This window comes from Phodopus roborovskii, unplaced genomic scaffold (assembly GCF_943737965.1).
Source record: "Phodopus roborovskii unplaced genomic scaffold, PHOROB, whole genome shotgun sequence".
Lineage (NCBI taxonomy): Eukaryota > Metazoa > Chordata > Mammalia > Rodentia > Cricetidae > Phodopus > Phodopus roborovskii.
The window spans coordinates 21,154,454-21,174,916 of record NW_026126416.1 but is presented as its reverse complement, the minus strand read 5'-3'; the positions used below and the strand labels follow the sequence as shown (position 1 = coordinate 21,174,916).

Here is a 20,463-nt window from a genome sequence, read left to right as displayed (position 1 = left end):
GTGGCTTGGGCTGTCCTGTGGACTGCTTGTTCCCATTGCTCAGTGTATATGTGTACAGTGAGTAACCATTTTGAGCATTCGTTCCTTAGCTCAAAATTGTTCCAGTTACCTTGAAGCAGGAAAGAAGATGGATGTCAGCTTCTGCTCTGGAATTTAGAGCTGTGACTTAAATAGTTTTACTGTATTTATCTCCATCTTGGCCTTCTTCTGGGCAGAATCTGTTCTTATTAACATGAAGAAAAAGGTTTTTCTTTCCATAACAGTTATCACCACATATTCAGTTGTCTGCCTCTTGTTGGCCAGATAAAATGTAAGCCTCACAAGGGCAAGGGCATTTTATCTTTCTGGAGTTGAGGATGGTTGTAGTTTGCACTCTGTACTATGGTCTGGGGCTGGAGAGATGGCTCAGCAATTAAGAACACTTGCTGTTCTTTCAGAGGACGACCTGGGTTCATTTCTCAGCACCTACATGGTAGCTCATAACTGTCTATCACTCCAGTGGGTGCCAAGCACACAAGTGATACACTTAAACCTACATACAGGCAAAACCTCATATACGTAAAATAAGAAAAAAGAAATGATGGGGGGGGGGAACCCCAGGGATGAGAGTATGTTTGTGATCCCAGCCCTTAGGAAATTGAGGAAGGAACCCTGAGTTTGAGACCTTCAAAACCAGCTCACACCAGGGGACTACAGACTTCAATCCATAGGTGGAACCCTAAGTGGGACCTGTCTTGTTACAGTGTAAAATCTAAAACTTTTTTCCTGTAGTTTTAAAGAATTGTATAGGGAAAAAAAAAAAAATAAGTGTATGTAAACTATGGGCTGCAGAACCTAAGATACTTACTTCTGGTCCTTTTCAGAAAAGATTGGCTGCCTCTCACTTTATGCTTTGAAAAGTGGAAGCCAACAGAGGGAGTTGGTTGATTTTTGTTCCCGCCTCATTCCCACCTGAGAGGAAGTGTGCAGTCAGCTGAGATTTTCAGTAACGCCGTCATTGTCAGAAGCATGGACAGGACTGTGGGGTAGCACAGGAAGCATGAAGTGCACACAGCCAGCACTGGAGGGGGGCTCCAGAGCTCCACTGGACAGCCTCACGCCTTCCTCGGGGTGGGTGGGTGAGCCCTCCCAGCACAGGAAGAGAGGTGGCACAGAACCCAGTCACTCTTCCCTTTCCTAAGTCATTTGCAGGTAATCAACAACCTAGACTAAACTGTAACAGAAAAGGGAAAAGGGCGGCTCACAGTGAGAGCAGGAAGAGAACAGTGTAAACAGGCCTATGCAGAACAGCCACTAACCATGAGCAGGATAAACGGAGCAAGGCCGCTGAGCAGAAACAGGGCAGTGAAAGTTCCTTGTCTGGGCAAAACTGGAATCCAAGAAGCCATGAAAATGCCTCAGGAATTTTAAAGACTTTAATGAGATAAAGACTGAAATGAGATAAGGATAGTGGATTTAAAAAAAAAAAAAAATGAGGGTCAGTATGAAAACCTGACCTTACTGGGTGAGAGGATATAGAGGAAAGCCTCACATTAGCTTCACTGGATAGGAAAGAAGAGCAAAGTTCTACATAACTGGGCTTCGGGCAACTGTAGAGATAACAAAAGAGGACATGGTACACAAAGGGTAATTGGTTCCATAAAATAGGAACCTAGAAGTGGCACTGGATTGAATCAAGGATGTGAGAGCGCCCTGACTAATGTACCTTGGGCTCAAGTCCCAGCACCACAAAAATAGGTATCTAGATCTGGCAATGTAAACAAGGTAAGAAGCAGTTATTTCTCACATGTGCTTAGCTGGCAAGGGTTAAGTGGCCACAGAGTGAGTACAGGTGAGTTTAACCGCAGGACAGTCCTCCAGAGAATCCTCTGATGGTGTGGACAAGAGGAGAAAGCACACTACCAGGTGTGCTAACCATCCCCAGCAACATCCCTGGTACTCAGAAAGCCTTTGGTGGTGGCTCTATGTCCCTGCAAGTGCCATCAGTACTTCCCTGGACAGAGCCATGTTTGAGTCTTCCGACTGGAGCTCTATTCTTCCACCCGAATCATTGCCTGCAGTCCCCTGAAGACGCAGCTCAAGGAGCACCTTTTTCTTAAGCCCTTCTATGAGTTCTCCTAGTTTAACTACACTCTGCTCCAGAAAGCTACCACCTAATCCGGCATGTCGTAAGTGGTTCAGGAAGTACATTTCTTAGATGTTCATGTCTAACCTGACTGGCTAAGTCTTGTTGCATTTGAAGACTTGCATATCTTCATTTATGGATCCACCACATAGTGTGTTACCCACAGAAAGTGGTGAATGATGCACACGGTTTAGTAATATGATAGACATTTCATTTGCTGTAAAACAAAAGGCAGTTCTTGTTAGTTAACATTTGATAATTTTAAATTCTAGAAGCCAGTGGAAATAATCATTGTGCAGTAACTTCTGCAAATTTGAAATATGTTTTAGTCTGTTTTCCTACTGTGCTTGTAGGCATTTGTGGAATAGATGAATTTGATAAAATGGGGAACCAACATCAAGCCTTGTTAGAAGCCATGGAACAGCAGAGTATTAGCCTTGCTAAAGCTGGTGTGGTCTGTAGCCTCCCTGCAAGAACTTCCATCATTGCTGCTGCAAATCCAGTTGGAGGACACTACAATAAAGCCAAAACAGTTTCTGAGAATTTAAAGTAAGTCTCTTCAGATGTGCGTGCTGTGTGTCAGTAAGGAAAAGATACTTGAGTGTATCAGTGAGTGGCTCACAGAAGTTACTGGCCTGCAGTAGATGTTCAGCAATGTGCGTGACTCCTGAAAAAAAGAGCGAGGCACCACAGATAGTCCACAGACTGGCAAAGGGTTACAATCTTCACATACTCCGTATGTTGAAAACACAATGTACATTGTGTTTAATCCAGCCACTCTGTGCGTAGGAGATCCTGATTGTAGTTAACAGCTCCATAGACATGTTTGCAGAATGTGTATTGGAGCATTATCACTGTCAAAAATCAGTAAGACAGAACAGCGGGAAGCAGCAACGGGAAGCAGGGGTCCTTGTGTACTGATAAAGAGACCAGTTTGCTTAGCTGAGTGAGAAGGCCATGTCATGTACTTAAGGAGTGTCGTTTTGTTTCACTTTTTCAAGAACCAAGTTTACCTTGTGTTTGTTTTTCCTCTTTTGTTGTTGTTTTTTGTTTGTTTTGTTTTTGAGACAGGGTTTCTCTGTGTAACCTTGACCTGGAACTTGCTCTGTAGACCAGGCTGGCCTCAAGGTCAGAGATCTGCCTGCCTCTGCCTCCTGACTGCTGGGATTAAAGTCGTGCACCACCACGCCTGGCTTGTGCTTCCTCTTCTAATTCATTTTGTACAGAGGAACACAGTGTGCATAAAACAAAAACAGACTTAACGGGTATAAAAGGGAGAAGACAGAGTACCTCCGAAAGTAGTAGGGCCTTACGTCTAGTTGGAGGCAGCTTATTTCTTTCTCTTTTTTAATTTACTTTTTTCCTTAAAGATTTATTATTTTTATGTTATGGGTATTGATGTTTTGCCTGCATATCAGAAGAGGGTGTTGGTTCCCCCTGGAACTGGAGTTACAGCTGGTTGTGAGTGCTGTGGGTGCCGGGCCATCTCTCCAGCCCCTCTCTAGCCCCCTTCCTTTTGAGATGAGGAATCTCACTATGTTACTCATTTCTGGTCCTAAATTCATGGGCTTAAGTGACCCTTTGCTGTCTTCTATCTTCTACTATCTTCTCTAGTTTTTAGAAACTACATATATGTGATGCTATCCACAGCTAATGCTAAATAACTTACATATCTTGAGCCTGGAGTGGTGGTACATGCCCTTAATCTCCATACTTGGGAGGCAAATGCAGAAGGATTTTCAATAGTTTAAGGCCAGCCTGGTCTGCATGGTGAGATCCTGTGTTTAAAAAAAAAAAAAAAAAGAATAAATAAACAAACAAATTTTTCCAGGTGGTGTTTGTTGGTGCACACCTTTGATCCCAGCACTCTGGAGGCAGGGCCAGGTGGATCTCTTAGTTCAAGGCCAGCCTGGTCTACAGAGTGAATTCCAGGACAGCCAGGACTACACGTAGAAACCCTGTTTTGAAAAAACAAAAATAAATTTATGTGTACATCTAATATAGAAATTGTCAAGCCAGCAAAATCAATAGGTAAAGGTTCAGTCCAGAACCAACTCCCATAAATTCTACATGTGCTTCATTGTACACATACACATGTACACAGATACACTGAAAGAAAATATTTAAAAGTAAAAACTAAACACAAATGCACTTGGGGATTTGGAGTGTGTTTATCATGGCCTCCAACAAAGTCATTCTTCCATTAGTGGAATTTCCTTAGTAAAATAATGCAGTTCTGTTTTATGAAGTCTACATAATCCTGTTGAACAAAACCTACAGATGACTTGGTTCTGTTTTTAACACAAGCATTCTTTGGTGGTTTCATAAAATTCTTTAAACACTCTAGATTGATTTTTCTTGTTACAAATAGGAACAGCTCCTGATTGATTGATTGGCTGACTATGATGCCTAAATAGAATGTAGCATCTTTCCTTTGTTACATTTAAGTGCATGTAAGTACTTGTGATACAGTGTTTTGATGAGATGAGTATAAGCACAGGGCTGCAGGGATGGCAACAGTTAAGAGCACTGTTGTTCTTGTAGAGGACCTGGGCTTGGTTCTCAGCATCCATGTAGCAGCTTACAGCCATCCTTAATTCCAGGTCCAGGGCACCCAACATCCTCTTCTGACTTCACAGACACCAGGCACATCTCTGGTCCATAGACACACATTCAGGCAAAACGCTCACACATGTGAAAGAAGAAAACCATGGAAAAGAGCTACGAAAGCACAGATAGACAGCCTTATTGCATATGAACATTGCCAGTGATAACGTGTAGTTCTCAGTGGCTTTGTTGTATGAAGAAAGACCACATCCAGCCAGGCTTAAGTACATACAGCTGTCTTGCACATATTTGGTGAGTTGGAACATGTAACTATAGTAAAAGCTTATTTCTTTAACCTAAAGCATGACTGTTTTAAAGTTCTTTGTGGAACTAGTAAACAAGTAAGCAGTTCCTTAGGCTTTTCTGTTTTGATTCCAAACATTGCTGCTTCTTTCTTCCCTGCTTCCTAGGATGGGGAGTGCCCTACTGTCCAGATTCGATTTGGTCTTTATCTTGTTAGATACGCCGAATGAGCAGCATGACCACTTACTTTCTGAACATGTGATTGCAATAAGAGCTGGGAAGCAGAGAGCCCTTAGCAGTGCCACAGTAGCTCGTGGGCTCAGTCAAGATTCAAATACTTCTGTACTTGAAGTGGTTTCTGAGAAACCGCTGTCAGAAAGATTGAAGGTATACCCATTTCTTAATCATTTAGTTTCATTGTAGTTAAATGTGTGAATTCCATGTGTAACAGGGGCTGGGAATATGTCATAGTGGTGTAGCATGTGCTTAGCACGTACAGTTCTCTAGATTTAAATCCTCATTATCTACCCCCCTCCCCAATAAAATTCACCTTCCTCCTATTCCCTAGACATTTACTTTGGAATCCTCTAAGGCAGTAGTTCTCAATCTGTGGGTCTTGAACTCCTTTGGGGTTGCATATCAGGTAAACAATACCCAGAGGGCACCTGTGCTAGCAGGTGTCCCCCTCCCCCCTTAGGGACAGTTGGTGGAGGCTGGGACAGGGTGGGCAACAGGGGCTGACACAAGAACTTCACGGGGGACAGAGTCTACTGGGAAGATATTCTGCATATCAGAAGTTTGCATCACAGTTCTTAACTGTCGCAAAATTAGTTATGAAGTACCAACAATAATTTTATGGTTGGGGGTCACCACAACATGAGGAACTTGTATTAAAGGGTTGCAGCATTAAGAAGATTGAAAACCACTGATCTAAGATGATTGAATTGAGAGCTGTAACCATACTGTTTGGTTTATTTGGAGAAGCTTTTGGAACTTTGTTTATTTACCTGAACAAGCTAACTTTCTTAGCCATTTTTTAAAATCCTACTCTAGGTGGCTCCTGGAGAGACAACAGATCCAATTCCACATCAGCTGTTGCGGAAGTATGTTGGTTATGCACGGCAGTATGTCCACCCAAGGCTATCCACAGAAGCTGCTCAGGCTCTACAGGACTTCTACCTAGAGCTCCGCAAGCAGAGCCAGCGCATGAGCAGCTCACCCATCACTACCCGGCAGCTGGAATCTTTGATCCGTCTGACAGAGGTTTGAGTTTCCTATGTTCGTGCTTTTTGTGACCAGAGGAAGAGAAGTTCAGCCTGACAACACAAGCTTGTAAGCTCAGTTACTCAGGATGCAGAGGCAGGAGGATTGCAAATTGAAGGCCTGCCTGGACTACAGAGTGAGTCCAAGGCCAGAATAGACTACTTAGTATGAGACATACATGTCTCAAAAATCAACAAAGAGGTGATGGTAATTCAATGGTCTAGAGTGCTTGCTCAACGTGTACAAGCCCTAGGTTGTCTCCAGTACTGTAAGAGAGGCTGTGTGTGCGTGTAGTGTGTGTGTTTGTGTGGTACTATGATTTCTCCTTTGATCAATTTTCTTCACCCTTGACTAGGTATTTCTCCTAGAAGGCATTAAATAATAATAAAAAAATTAAAAAAGATGAATAAAAGGGTTTTTTTTTTTAGAAGATTTAATCACTTTTGTAACATATCAAAGCTACAGATTTCTTTCTAGCATAGGACCAGTTTTGCCAAGCATTGTCAATTTTTTTAATGACACTGTAGTTTCCTGGGGTATCTGAAAAGTGGTTATATTACCTAGAATCCTGGGCTTGCAAGATAAGCATATGGGAACATGGAATATGTCGCATGTCTTGATTACTTGATTATGTGACAGGTCTGTAGGTATAGGCAGCCTTTAGCAGCACTGTTTGTCACATTGCACAGTACTCTGAGTCCCTGCAGTTAAAATTAGCCGCAACAAATGGTAAGGTTCTTTTGATCCTGAAATATGATTGACTCCTTTGTTGTTTTAGTTCAAATAAACTGATTTCCTGAAAATAAAAGGCAAGGACAAAAACACATTTTTTATAACCAAACTTCATGAAATGAACACTCAGGAAAAAAAAAAAAATGTTAGTTGGGAAGAGTAAATTTTGGTTATATTTTAAGCTATTTGTACACTTTTCCAATTTTCAAAAACATCTTTATTCTTTGGGAATTGCACACATGATTGTATTCACCCCCAGCCCTCCCCATACAATGAATAATTAAGTTTAGATACAGTGCACCTTTAAAAATAATGGTGACTATCATTTATTTTGAAATGGTTGTTTTCTTTGATAGGCACGAGCAAGGTTAGAATTGAGAGAGGAAGCAACTAAAGAAGATGCTGAAGATATAATTGAGATTATGAAACATAGGTAAGATTAACACTAATTTTACCTCTATTGAGTGGCAGTGCACACGCCTGTGGTCATCAGAGGACAACTAAAGTTAGGTGTTTCCTTCCTCCTTGTGTGTCCCAAGGGTTTGTCAGGCCTGGCAAATGCCTTTTGTTACGAGTAGGTTTTCCCTGCTGGTCTGGTCCCACTGTGGCACCAGCCCCAATTAACACACAGAGACACTGTATTAGATATAATAGTGTTGGCTTGTTACTTATTTCTTATCGGCTAGCTCTGTCTTAATTATTAACCCATTTCTGTTAATCTAAGTGTTTCCACATGGTCTCATCTTACTGGAGAGTGGGGCTGGCGTCTGCTCTCTCCAGTCTCTACATTGTGACTCCTCCCTACTACTTCCTCGAATCCTCCTTGTCTCCTAGTCCCGCCTATCTTGCTTTCCTATTGGCCAACAGTGCTTTATTCATTAACCAGTGAGAGAAACATAGAATGACATCTCCCATCAGCCTTTACCTGCTCAGTCATCTTGCTGGCCCCTTAATTTTGGTAGGAATGATCTTTTCCCTTTCCCTTTTTTTTCCCTCACCTCCCTTTCCCCATCCTCACTCCCTCCTTACCCACCCCCTCTTCTTCCGTCTTTCCTTCCTTTTGGTGTTCTTGGTGGGTAATTTCTATTTCTTCAAAAGTAAATTGTATAGAACTGAATTGGTTCATGCCAGAACCAGGGTGCTTTACCACTTTGTCTCTGACCCTGAATAACAGTTCAATGTAGTGAAGAACAAGGGTTTTACAGTCCAACTTGAGGCTGCCATGGCAAGTTATCCCATGGGCCACTAGGTGGCTCAGTGCAGTAAAAAGACTTGGCATATAAATTGGATGATTTTACTCCTGGAAGCAACATAAATGTGGAAGGAGATGACCAACTCCCCAAAGTTGACTTCTATTCTTGTGCTATGGCTTGTGTACACACAATAATAGTGTGTTAATTTTAGTGCATGTTGGCAGAGTTCTCCAGATTTGATGATGTTAAAGGCTACATAGACCCCCTTCTGACTCCCTTCTGACACCTGCCATAAACTGAAATCAGATCTGTTGTGGGATATTTGTACACTGTGAAGATGTACTGCTGTGATTAGTGTAATAAAGAGCTGAATGGCCAATAGCTAGACGGGAAGATAGGCAGGATTTCCAGGGAGAGAGAGGAAGAGGAGGAGGAATCTAGGCATGCCGATTATGCCAGAAACACTGAAGAGAATGGACACAAGGTACAGAGTAGGGATAACCGAGTTACTGGGAGGAACATAGATTAATAAAAACAGGTTATTTTAAGTTATAAGATCTAGTGGGATAAGCTTAAGCGAATGGCCAACTTTCAAAATTAATGTCTCCATGTTGATATTTGTGACCTGTCGGTCCTCACAAAAAAGTACTGTGACACAGATCAGAAGTCACAAAGACATTTTAGGGTCTAGCACTCATGTTGACCTTGTGATTGTTCAGGAGTGTGGTGCTGATCACTTCTCCCTTCCCAGTAGGGAGGCTTCACCTTGTTTTGCTTATTATTCACTATGGTTCTGGCCTATGGTTCTGGCCTCGCTGTGGCTTCTTCCTCTGCTTATGGGTAGAATGGCACCCTGTGGCTCCCAAAGGCTTGAGCAATAACCTGCAGCTTGCCCCCTGCTTTTGATCAAATGGTTAGGATTACCTAGCATTATCAGAGATTGAGAGCCAGCTAAACACATCAAGTTCAGATGTGTTAGACTACCGTGCTTTCTTAATCTATGAGAGCAAGGGCCTTACCATGTTTACCAGTTCTAGGGCCCACACTCGTGGCTTTGTTAATTCATTAATTAAAATATACTCTTTTAAAAAGTTTGCCCTTTTATAGTTCCTATCTCTTCTGTTTCATTGAAACCACCATTAATGGTGGGAAGCAGAAGCCTGAGCAAGAAAAATCTGAATCATGACATAGTTCATCTGAGTTAGCATAATACATATTTGGAAATATTTTGAAAAGTGAATGGTTTTATTTGGTAAATAGTTTATGTGAGTATTCTTACACAAATGAAAATATTCTAGAAAGAGTAGAACTGCCTGCTGATACTAGGTTGCTGTGAGCTTTTCCACTTTAGGAGAGTATGTCAAAAGTTTTAAGTATCTTTTTTTCAAATGGAAGCAAGGAAGTATGGGTTAAAATCCCAGGTGTCACTCACTAGTAGTGTAACTTCTGGAAAGTAATTTAGCCTTACTTGCCCAAATTGTGTTCATCTATAAATTGGAATAAGGATAATTACCAAGGCATGTGGTCCTAGGAGGATGCCTGTGGCAAATAAGTATAATTACCAAAGCAATTCTGACAATAAAGGAACATTAATTTATTACATAATTCTGCTAGATTAAGGCTGAAGGTAGTAAACAATGTGTACTGTTCTGTCATGTGCTCCTGTCTTACTTGATAGATGCACATTACTGTTTATCCAGTTTCTTATCTATTCAAGGAACAGATTATGACCTTTCAAGACCATTCCTAAGGATTTCTTAAGAAGGAACAGTGATGAGATTTGTTTACCACCCTGAGTCCACTTCCTAACAGGTGACCAATGCATACTTGATAATTACTGGATACAAAGCTTCAACTGTTAAACTGGCGATGGGATTTTATGCATCCCATTGTACACATGAATCAGCAATAGAGCTGGATTGCAGGGTGGTTAATAATATCTTTAATGGGTGTGTTTTTGGTGATACTGTAAGAAAGAGAAAACAAGAGAAATGAAGTTAGTGTCTGTCATCACTGCAAGTCCAGCACGAGTATGCAGTATTTATTTTTAAGATTTTTTTTTTTATGGGTATTTGTAGTCAGACTTTTCTGTTCCACCAGCCAGTTCCCGAATAACCACACAGAGACTTATTATTTATAAATGCTCAGCCAATAGCTCAGGCTTTTTGCTAACTAGTTCTTATCTACTCTCTGCCATGTGGTGTTAACTTTTTTCAGCACAACAATTTCCTCTTATTTCTCTGTGTCTTCTCGAGACTATTGAGACTTCTCTCTTGCTTCTTTGTGCTCTGCTCTTTTTTTGTCTGCAAGTTCCACCTATTGGCTTCTTGTCCAGCTATTGGCCAGTCAGCTCTTCTATTAGCTAGTGAAAGCAATACGTATTTGCAGTATACAAAGACTGTTCCACAGCAGATATGGGTGTTTTACCTGCACATATCTCTGCACCATATGCACAGTGCCTTCAGAGGACAGAAGAATGAAATGCCATGGAGTTAGACCTGGGTCCTCTGCAAGAGCAGCCTGTTATTGTAACCATTTCTCTAGCTCCCTTAGAATTAAACATCTTTTCTTTAAAGATGCTGTGGTAGTTAATGATATGTTTACCTGGGAAAGCTGAAAATATTGTGTTCAGAAATTTTACTTTTATTAATCAGAATGTTTTTAGTATTTGTAATTTTTTTCAGCTCTACGATTTTGCATTTCATGTTTTCAAATTTGTTTTGGTTTTTTTGGGATAGGATCGCCTTCCATAGCCTGGTACTTGTTATGTATTTCAGGCTGTCTTTAAACTCAAAGTTCTATGCCTTAGCTCCTGAGTACTGGGATTGCAGTAATTGTGTTCAAAGTATTTTTATGTCAATTTATGTCATATTGCATTCCAAAGTAGCTGAGTAAGTCTCTCAGCCATTCCCAACTTCTGTTATAACTTGGAGCCCAGTCCAAAAATGTCTGTAGCCATGCTACATGAGATAATCCTTTCTTCTCCATTGAAGCATGCTAGGAACTTACTCAGATGAGTTTGGGAACCTGGATTTTGAGCGATCCCAGCACGGCTCTGGAATGAGCAACAGGTCAACAGCAAAAAGATTTATTTCTGCTCTCAACAGCATTGCTGAAAGAACTTATAATAATATATTTCAATTTCATCAACTTCGTCAGATTGCCAAAGAAGTAAACATTCAGGTATGATAAACTAAATACTTAACAGTTTTTTATAATAATTTCAGAGGGTTGCTATTAATAGAAGAAAACCACACTGTCTTTCAAGACAGTTTCTCTGGGTAGTCCTGGAACTCTGTAGACTAGGCTAGCCTTGAACTCAAGAGATCCACCTGCCTTTGCCTCCCAAGTACTGGGATTAATGGTGAGCGAAACCATACCTGGCAAACAAAACCACTTTTTATTTTTGTTTCATTTATTTATTTATTTTGGTTTTTCAAAACAGGGTTTCTCTGTGGCTTTGGAGGCTGTCCTGGAACTAGCTCTTGTAGACTGGGCTGGTCTCAAACTCACAGAAATCCAATTGCCTCTGCCTCCCGAGTGCTGGGACTAAAGGCCTGTACCACCACTGCCTGGCTAAAACCACTTTTTAAGATTCTTTGTTACTTCTTCTCAAAGGTTTTTGTCATTTTGATAGAGGGGCTTTTCTAGGAAGACTTGGGCTCCATCTTTTCCTAACTGTCCTATGCTGGTCATAGGGATGACTCTGATTTCTCATCTGTTGAACTGATGTGATCCCACCTGCTCTTACTTCAGAGTTCTAATGGAAGTTTAGGTGTAAGGTCATGAAATTTCTAAGTTGGGTTTTTGTTTAAGACAAAGGATTCTTTGCTTTTTGGAGTGCTGTAAGAAGCACATACTATTTTATTTGCCTGGGTAACTTGTTGGGTGTCTCTGTGTAGAGATGGATGGTACTGAATGGGCTAACTCTGGATGTTTGCTTCTAGGTTGCCGACTTTGAAAACTTCATCGGATCACTGAATGACCAGGGTTACCTCTTAAAAAAAGGCCCAAAAATTTACCAACTTCAGACTATGTAACAGAGTCACCATGTCAGAACCACTAGTGGTTTAATAGCTCAAGCATCTTAATTACCAAAACTGAAATAGGTTCTGAAACATGACACAAAACTCTTAGAAAAAAAGTGTTAGCATAGTCAGCTAAGAAGTGGTGAAATTGTACATTAGTAATCCATAATTTATCCAGAAGGTTAAAATTAAATTGTTTATATTATTTTATCTAATAACATAAGCATTATTTATACTTTTTCCTGTAATATTTTTATGTGTTTCTTAGTTTTATATATCAGGTGTCTATCAGGCATTCAGATAATACATAAACAAATAAGTATGTTCTGATGAAACTTTATTTGCAACATTAAACTTTGAATTTCATAAAATATGTAGGTCACAAATACAAGCTATTGTTTCTAACCTTTATGGTTATGGGTGGTAGGTCTGACTTGGCTTCTCATTTGGAGTAGTAAAAATTTGTTGACATAAGCAGAAGTCCTTTCTGGATAACACTTGTCTACAGAACTATATGGAGGCTGATGACTAAATAAAACAAAACAATAGTCTCCCGGGAGTAGTTTGTGAAACTAGCCTACTGACCATGGTGGCTAAACACTCCCACCTGTGTGCCACACAGATGCTCTTCTGTACTGGGAACTTCTGCAAAAGACGGAGGCAGCAAAGGACAGTGTCCATCACCCTCCTGGTGCTGAGTTCAGAAGAGAAAGCATATCAAGAAACGTTGGTTTGAAAAGCTGGATTACATGCTGGAGAGTTTCCTGAGGTCTGCTTCAAGGTGCTAAGACCCATAAGATCAGAATTCACCATGTTTATGAGAGGCTTCAGGTGGAACTGGACCTCTAGCTAAAACACCTTCATATCTGTAGTAACACACTTTAGCACGTAAGCGCTCAGGCATTGTGAGCCACCGGTTGAAAATAAACTTCCAGGAAACTGGATGGATGAAAAATTGAAAAAAATGTAGATTTTTCTGTCCTACCAGCCAGCTGCCAAATAAATGACATGGAGACTTATTATGAAAGCTTGGCCAGTAGCTTAATCTTGTTTTTTGTTTTTATTTTTTTCCAGATAGTTTCTCTGTGAAATAGTCCTTGCTGACCTGGAACTCAGAGATTGGCCTTTCTCTGCCTCCTCAGTGCTGGGATTAAAGGTGTGTGTGCCACCATCTGATAGCTTAGTCTTGTTTCTATCCTTACAACTTAACCCATTTCTGTTAATTTACTTTCTGCCTCGAGGCTTTATTACCTCATCTCCATAGAACCCATCCTGCTCGTTCTGCGTCTCCTTGCAACTCCACCTTCTTCCCAGCATTCTCTCTGCCCTGAAAAATTCTGCCTTGCTATTGGCCACGTAGCTTTTTTAAAAAGCCAATCATAATGACATATCTTCATTGTACAAAGGAATATTCCACAACAACTAAATGTACCCCAAACTGGGTTAGATTAATGGCTCAGTTGGTGAAGCTTGACATGCAAACATAAGGACCTAAACTCAGAAAGCCAAGAGGATTCGTAACCCTAGCACTGGGTGGGGTAGGACAGAGGCAGATACCTGAAGCTCACTGGTCAGCCTGAACTAGTGAGCTCCAGTTCATGAATACTCATCTCAGAACACCATTTTAGGAAAGGTGAAGACCATAAAAATACTAAACCCTGACTTTAGAAAGCAAATGGTAGATGTTAGTATAAATATAGTAATGTAGTGAATTGAACCTAGGGGCACTGATCTGTATATATAGCTTAATACCGTGTCTGCCTTTAAATGAGTTTTTTTTCCTCTATGTTTATTTCTTGGGCTTGGGCGGGAGAGTTCCTGTGTAGTCCTGAGAATTGAAGTCAGACTTAGCTGCAAGCACCTCCATCAGTTGAGCCATCTAATCAGTTGTCATTTTTTGGTTTTGTTTTGTTTTTGTTTTTTAATGCAGGGTTTCTCTGTGTAGCCCTGGCTGTCCTGGAACTCGCTTTGTAAACCAGGCTGGCTCAGAACTCAGAGCTGCCTGCCTCTTCCTCCTGAGTGCAGGGATTAAAGGTGAGCACCATCTTGCCAAGCCTGAAATGTTGAAGGACAAGAAGAGCTGATAATCTGTTATTAGAACTAAAGGCCTATTTCAGAAAAGTCAATGCATAGTAGCTTTTCATGAAAGAGGAAGATGAAATGCATAACTATTGAAAGATCAAAGATGAGCCTATCAGACCGTTACATCGAGGAAGCCTAATTATGAGGAGAAACTGCTGAATGCTTTCTTATATTTCTGTATTTCTTTATTTGGTATCTGTTGTCACAGGCCCAAACAAACAGCACTTAGGAGGCAGAGTCAGGTGGGTATCTTGAGTTTGAGGCCAGCCGGGTCTATGTAGTGAGTTCCAGGACAGTCAGGGCTACACAGAGAAACCCTATCTTGAAAAATCAAATGAATAAACAAATAGTTAAAGTTAGGGTTATTGTAAGGTGTGTTACTTTTGTTTATGTTGCATTTGTTTAACTCTGTGAGGCTGTGATTCTTTGCCTGTCTAAAACACCTGGTGGTCCTAATAAAGAGCTAAACAGCCAATAGTGAGGCAGGAACAAGGATAGGGGGGCTGGCAGGCAGAGAGGATAAACAGAAGGAGCAATCTGGAAGAAAGGAAGAAGCAGTGAGAGAATGATGAGGACAGTAGAGGGTCAGCCACCCAGCCATGAAGTAAGAGTGAAAGCAAGACAGATGAAACGGAAGAGCCCAAAGGCAAAAGGTCAGGGTAATAGAAGACAAGGAAAGCTGGCTAGAAACAAGCCAGGCACTCATAAGTCAGAATAAACCTCTGTGTGGTTTAATTGGAAGCAGGGTGATGGTCCCCCTTAAAAGCCCAGAGAGTAAAGAGTAGAACATCACAACTATGGATACCGTCTAAGTTAATCAAGATCCGAGTTGAACAAGAAAAACATCTTAATAAAGAGAAATGACAAGTCATCCAACAAATTAGGTCCCATGAGGTGTGCAGAGGCCTCTCAAAGGTAGGGGAAGTGTTCTGTTCTTGTTCTTACAGAACTTTTTAACTCCAAAGAAATTATGAACCCTCCAGCCCAAACCCCATGTGTTTTGTTTCCTGCTTGCCTCCTACTGTCTGTCCGTCTCACTACTAAAGGTTCTGGTCTCTGCTTTCCTTCCTTCTGCCCAGGTCTTAACTAGGATTGTCCAAAATTTCTGAGAAACAGATGCATGGTTCTAGTGGTAGTTTAAAGTCTTAACATTGTTAAACCATTTTTAGATTTTCTTTCAATATGTATGGATTTTTTTTTCTTTTTAACATGTATAGATTTTTAAACATTTTCTTGATTTTCAATGTTTTACCTGACTATATGTCTGCACCATGTGTGTGTCTGGTTCCCATGGAGGACAGAAGAGGGCATTAGATCCCCTGGAACTAGAGTTAGATTGAGAACCATCATGTGGGTGCTAGGAATCTAACCTGGGTCTTAACCTAGGTCTTCTGTAGAGCAACTAGTAATCTTAACTACTGAGCCATTTCTCTGGTTTCTAGATTTTTCTCTAAAAAGTTAAAGATAGCTGGGTGTTGGTGGCACACGCCTTTAATCCCAGCACTCTGGAGGCAGAGGCAGGCAGATCTCTGTGAGTTTGAGGCCAGCCTGATCTACAGAGCTAGTTCAAGGACAGGTTCCAGAGCAATACAGAGAAACCCTGTCTCCAAAAACAAAAACAAACAAAAAAGTTAAAGATAACTGGCCATAGTAGTACACATCTTTAATCCCATCACTTGGGAGGCAAAGTCAGGCAAATCCGTGAGTGCAAGTCCAACCTGGTCTACAAAGCAAGTTCCAGGCTACTCAGGGCCACACAAAAAAGATCCTGTCAATAATAATGATGATGATGATCTTGATAATATGCTCCTCAAATCTATAATCTGAGCTTTAAGAAGAACTTTAAGATGATTGTATGCTTTCACAGGCTGGACTGAAGGATAGTGGAAAGACTGCAAAACTGTCTGCTCTGGGTTTGACAGGGTGCCCTTCTACTGGTATCACCCTTGCCTGGGAAGGACCTGGGTAGGAACATGTTTGTAATGTTAGGAAGCCAACGTGCCTGTAATGTGTAATTTATAACAACAAGTTCATTGTTAGAACAGTGAACTGGTTTGCTACTAGTCTGGATTTCCTAAGAATAAAGTTTCTGGGGCTGGAGAAATGACTCAGTGGTTAGTAACCCTGACTACTCTTCTAGAGGACCTGGGTTCAATTCCCAGCACCCTCATAGCAGCTCTTAACTGTAACTCCAGTTCCAGGGGATCTGACACCCTCACCCAGACATACATGCAGGCAAAACACCAAAGCACATAAAATAAAAATAATGAAACTTTAAAACTATATAAAAAAACAAGTTTCTTCTGTACACCGATTTCCAAATTTACAAAAGAAAAAGCAACAAGAACCTATGTTAGAGTTGTTAATAGGATTAAATGCACAATAGTTTATACAGTAAACACTTTTTCCAAGTAAATAGTGATTGCTATGACTGACATTTTTCATTGCTTCTTTGGACCTATCCATAATGTATGTAGTGTTCAAAAAGCAGGGTAAGTACTTAATACTTTCATTCCAACACTAATACTTTAAAACTCCTCTAGTGGTCATAGAGTGTCACCCACGCCTGCAGGCCACGTGGCACCAGACGGTTTCGGGCTAGGGACCTCAGATGACTGGCTTCCTTTGGCCACGTAGCACTCGCTCATGGCCTTCCTTCCCTGTCATTCTGCTTAGCCTGCAGGCGAACTGCCCACGAGCACGCGGGCCTTAGCCACACGCGCTTGCGACTGCCGTCAGGGGGCGCTGGGGACCCGAGCTGCTGGGTGTCGTGAAAGTGTCGTGAAGGCGGCTTCCTTGACGGTTCCGGGCCACCTGTATAAACGCGACGTCTGGAGTGTGGAAATTAGTATGGAGACATCCTTGCGGCTTCGGCATTGCTGGCTTTCTGTGGAGAAGCAGGCGGCGGGCGCCCGGGGCTGCTGACTTCTCGACGTTTGGAGTTTGCGGCTGCCGCGAGGCCATGCTGGCTTGGCGCGTGGCGCGCTGCGCGTGGGGGCCCCTTCGCGTGGCCCTCCGCCCGCCGGGGGCGCGGCTCGACAGGGGCGGCTCCCGCAGAGCCCCGCTGCCGCCCGCGGCCTGCTGCCTGGGCTGCCTGGCCGAGCGCTGGCGGCTGCGCCCGGCGGCGTTCGCCTTGCGGCTGCCCGGCGCCGGCCCGCGGACCCACTGCTCGGGCGCGGGGAAGGCGGCGGCCCCCGAGCCTGCGGCCGGAGGAGGCGCTAGCGCGCAGGCCCCCGGCGCCCGGTGGGTCCCGGCCAGCGCCGCCAGCTCGGTACGTACGAGGGTCGGCCGTGCGCCGGGACGCAGGTGACGGGCTCGGCGCTCTGTCGCGACACTCACCCGGTGTTCTGGGAAGTTACGGGCAGGTGGGGCGTTCGGTCGCCGAGAACTTCGGGGGGCCCCAGCCGGGTACGCTCTCTGACCAAATTAGAGCCCACGCTAATCCCCTTCTGTCTACACCCTTTGCTGGAAGGTGTGTCTGCATGCCGCATCGGTAAGAGTAGCCATTGCTCGTCTGGCTAAAAATCCATTTTTACTCTTTTGAAGTGAATCTTGAGTGTATGGTAAGTTCGAAGGCATCTTAAGAACGGCCCTCCTGTTTGCTCGTGCGGATTTGGTTCATAATTCTTTGGCCTTTGATGATCCTATACAGTAATAGGGAGGGTAGTCACTTAGTTTAGCTTGTAATGGGAAGGTCTTCCAACTTTGTGTCATAGAAAACTAAAGAGTATTCCTGAGGTAACAAAAGGAAGAGGTGTTTGTCCACCTTACCTGCTAAAATAACTTCGCGGGCAGGAGTCACCAGAGCATGTGTGTGGCATAGCTTTTGATGTCATGTTAGCAAAGCTCGTGCAATTATTACATCTTCAATTGTTAGGTCTTCAGAGGCCACTGTACTGCTTGCTTTCATCAGTTACACAGCATGGGCTGAGGTGGCCACACCCCGGCAGGGGTCTCAACTTCAGGAATAGCTCTAAAGCCTGTCGGAGCTTGAACGCTGGATGCTTTGAAGTGGCCCTCAACCTGGCTGAAGCCCTTCCCGGCACAGTTGGCCGAGTATGCCACAGGTTATCTGGTTGGGTAATCTGAGATTAAGCTTTCCCAGTGTTGACTTTCACAGATGTCATAACTAGCTACTAGTGAACTTTTTTGTTGTTGTTATTAGGGCTCGAACCCTTCACTGGTCCAATCCAGTTGTAGTGTGTTTTGCCATGTGAAATGAGGAGGCTGCTTGCAGCTCCCCACGTAGTCTTGCCCCATGGGTATGTCAGACTAACTTTGGAGCTCTTCATTCCTGGCCTTTGCTTTGTATCACATCTCCTCAATCACGGGCCACCTTTCTCTTTCCAGCCTTTCGTGAATTGCTGTGATATTGGATCAGTGTTGCCACAGTGTGGTCAGCAGGCTTGTCCCTCTTAACATGTATAAAGATCAGGACATCGTGCCTGATCTGTCTCACTAGCCTGACAGTAAACATTGATATCTCGGTGTAAATGAGCTTGTTTTCATACATTTTTTTAGTGTAGTCCTACATTGAATAGAAGATTCCAGAGTAGAGGGCTGTATTGTTTCTGATTTGGTGTAGAATTTGAAGTTAAAAATTTCAGTGTCAGTATTCTGTCTCCTGACTCCAGCAACCACCCTATAATCTGTCTACACAGGTATACTTTCTTTTGGATTCTATCTATAAAATAAATGTCTTTTCTTATGAGGAAGGTGGCTCATGAGATTTTTATGATACCTTGAGAAATGAACATTGCCCCCTTTTCCCTTTGGTGCATGCACACATACTTACTATGAACATGCAGAGACGGGGCAACTTCCCTGAGTGTCTGCTCTCTTCCCACTGCCTGTATCTACATCTGCTGAGCTCACCAGCCTTCCCCCCCTTCTTTCTATAAAGGTTAAGGTTCAAGCAAATTGGTTACTGATTTACTGTTTTTAAAAAAATGTTAAAATGGTTCTTGAAGACAAAGTCCAGTGAGATGAATATGAATCCGCTTTCCAGACTAATGAGAAAACAGTTCTAATGAGAAAACAGTACAGGCTCTAGGGACAGACATTTTCTGGCTATTCTGTACCATGTGGTGCAGGGTGTTTGCTATGCTGAAGAGTTTTAAAGTTGAAGTGCTCTCATGAATTTTCTGTTTGCTAAAGAAGGGTTGTCCTTCAGGGTAGCTGCCAAGGAGTTCTTTTGTCAGTGCCAGTTTCTAACAGCTTGGCTCCAAGTAGGAGCTGTGAACACCCCCAGTTTTTTACTTGAGGGAGGAGAAAGTCTCTCAACATCTCCATGGCTTTGGAAAGATTTGCAGAACTCTTCATTTTATTTTAAAGTAGAATTTGTAGTATTTTATTAAAATTGTGCTGTCTTTGTTTTTCAGTATGAAAATCCATGGACAATCCCAAATATGTTGTCGATGACGAGAATTGGCTTGGCCCCAGTGTTGGGCTATCTGATTCTTGAAGAAGATTTTAATGTTGCGCTAGGTGTTTTTGCTTTAGCTGGGCTAACGGATTTGGTAAGTTATGAATATGTTTGCTTTTCACCCCCTTTCAAATCCTACACTATAACTGCCCTGGAGCACAGCCTTAGCTTTTCTTGAAGGATGTCCTCAGCATGTGTGACCTAGTACTTTGTGGAAGGACTTGTCTTTTAGTAGATCTAGAAAATATTTCAAAGATCTATGAGTGTAAAGGTCCTGGAAAGCCATAGGAGAGGGTAATCTTTACCCTACCCTACCCTACCCTGTTTTTAACTTCTTCCAAAAAAGAAACACCCATAGAAGTGTTCAAGAGCTGAGTGTTTGCTGTAAAGGTAGAATAAAGAGAAGGTCTGGAACTCTTGTGTGAAGCAAAGAGCCTGATCTGCAGGGAAAGTGGAGGAGGATGTGGTCTGGGAGCTGCTGCAGGCCGGAGTTCTGCTTGGAGGCTGTCATTCGACTGCACACCTGCTACTGCCGGGCATTGGAAGCCTTGGTGTAAGATGGGAATTGGGCATTCTTTTTCCCACTTCCTCAGCGCATGAACAAGGAGAGGAATTCTTTGATATCATTCTTGTCAGTTTGGGGAGTAGGATGTCAAATTCCAACTGGGAAAACAGTTTTATGGTAGAAAGCTCTATTGCTTTTGCTGACTAGCCACAGCTGTCATACATGACTATTTATCATCTACCTTTTCACAGAGAGAGGAT

At 42.4% G+C, this 20,463-nt stretch overlaps 1 protein-coding gene across 1 annotated transcript in view; it reads left to right on the top strand.

Annotated features, from left to right (window-relative positions):
- Nucleotides 1–20,463, top strand: part of Mcm8 (minichromosome maintenance 8 homologous recombination repair factor) — a 52,227-nt gene that overhangs the window by 17,484 nt on the left and 14,280 nt on the right. The window contains exons 13-18 of the mRNA XM_051183320.1: nt 2,479–2,674; nt 5,143–5,362; nt 6,029–6,238; nt 7,327–7,403; nt 11,157–11,346; nt 19,655–19,792. Coding sequence (XP_051039277.1) covers nt 2,479–2,674; nt 5,143–5,362; nt 6,029–6,238; nt 7,327–7,403; nt 11,157–11,346; nt 19,655–19,792 — 1,031 coding nt within the window. The remainder of the gene's footprint in view (nt 1–2,478; nt 2,675–5,142; nt 5,363–6,028; nt 6,239–7,326; nt 7,404–11,156; nt 11,347–19,654; nt 19,793–20,463) is intronic.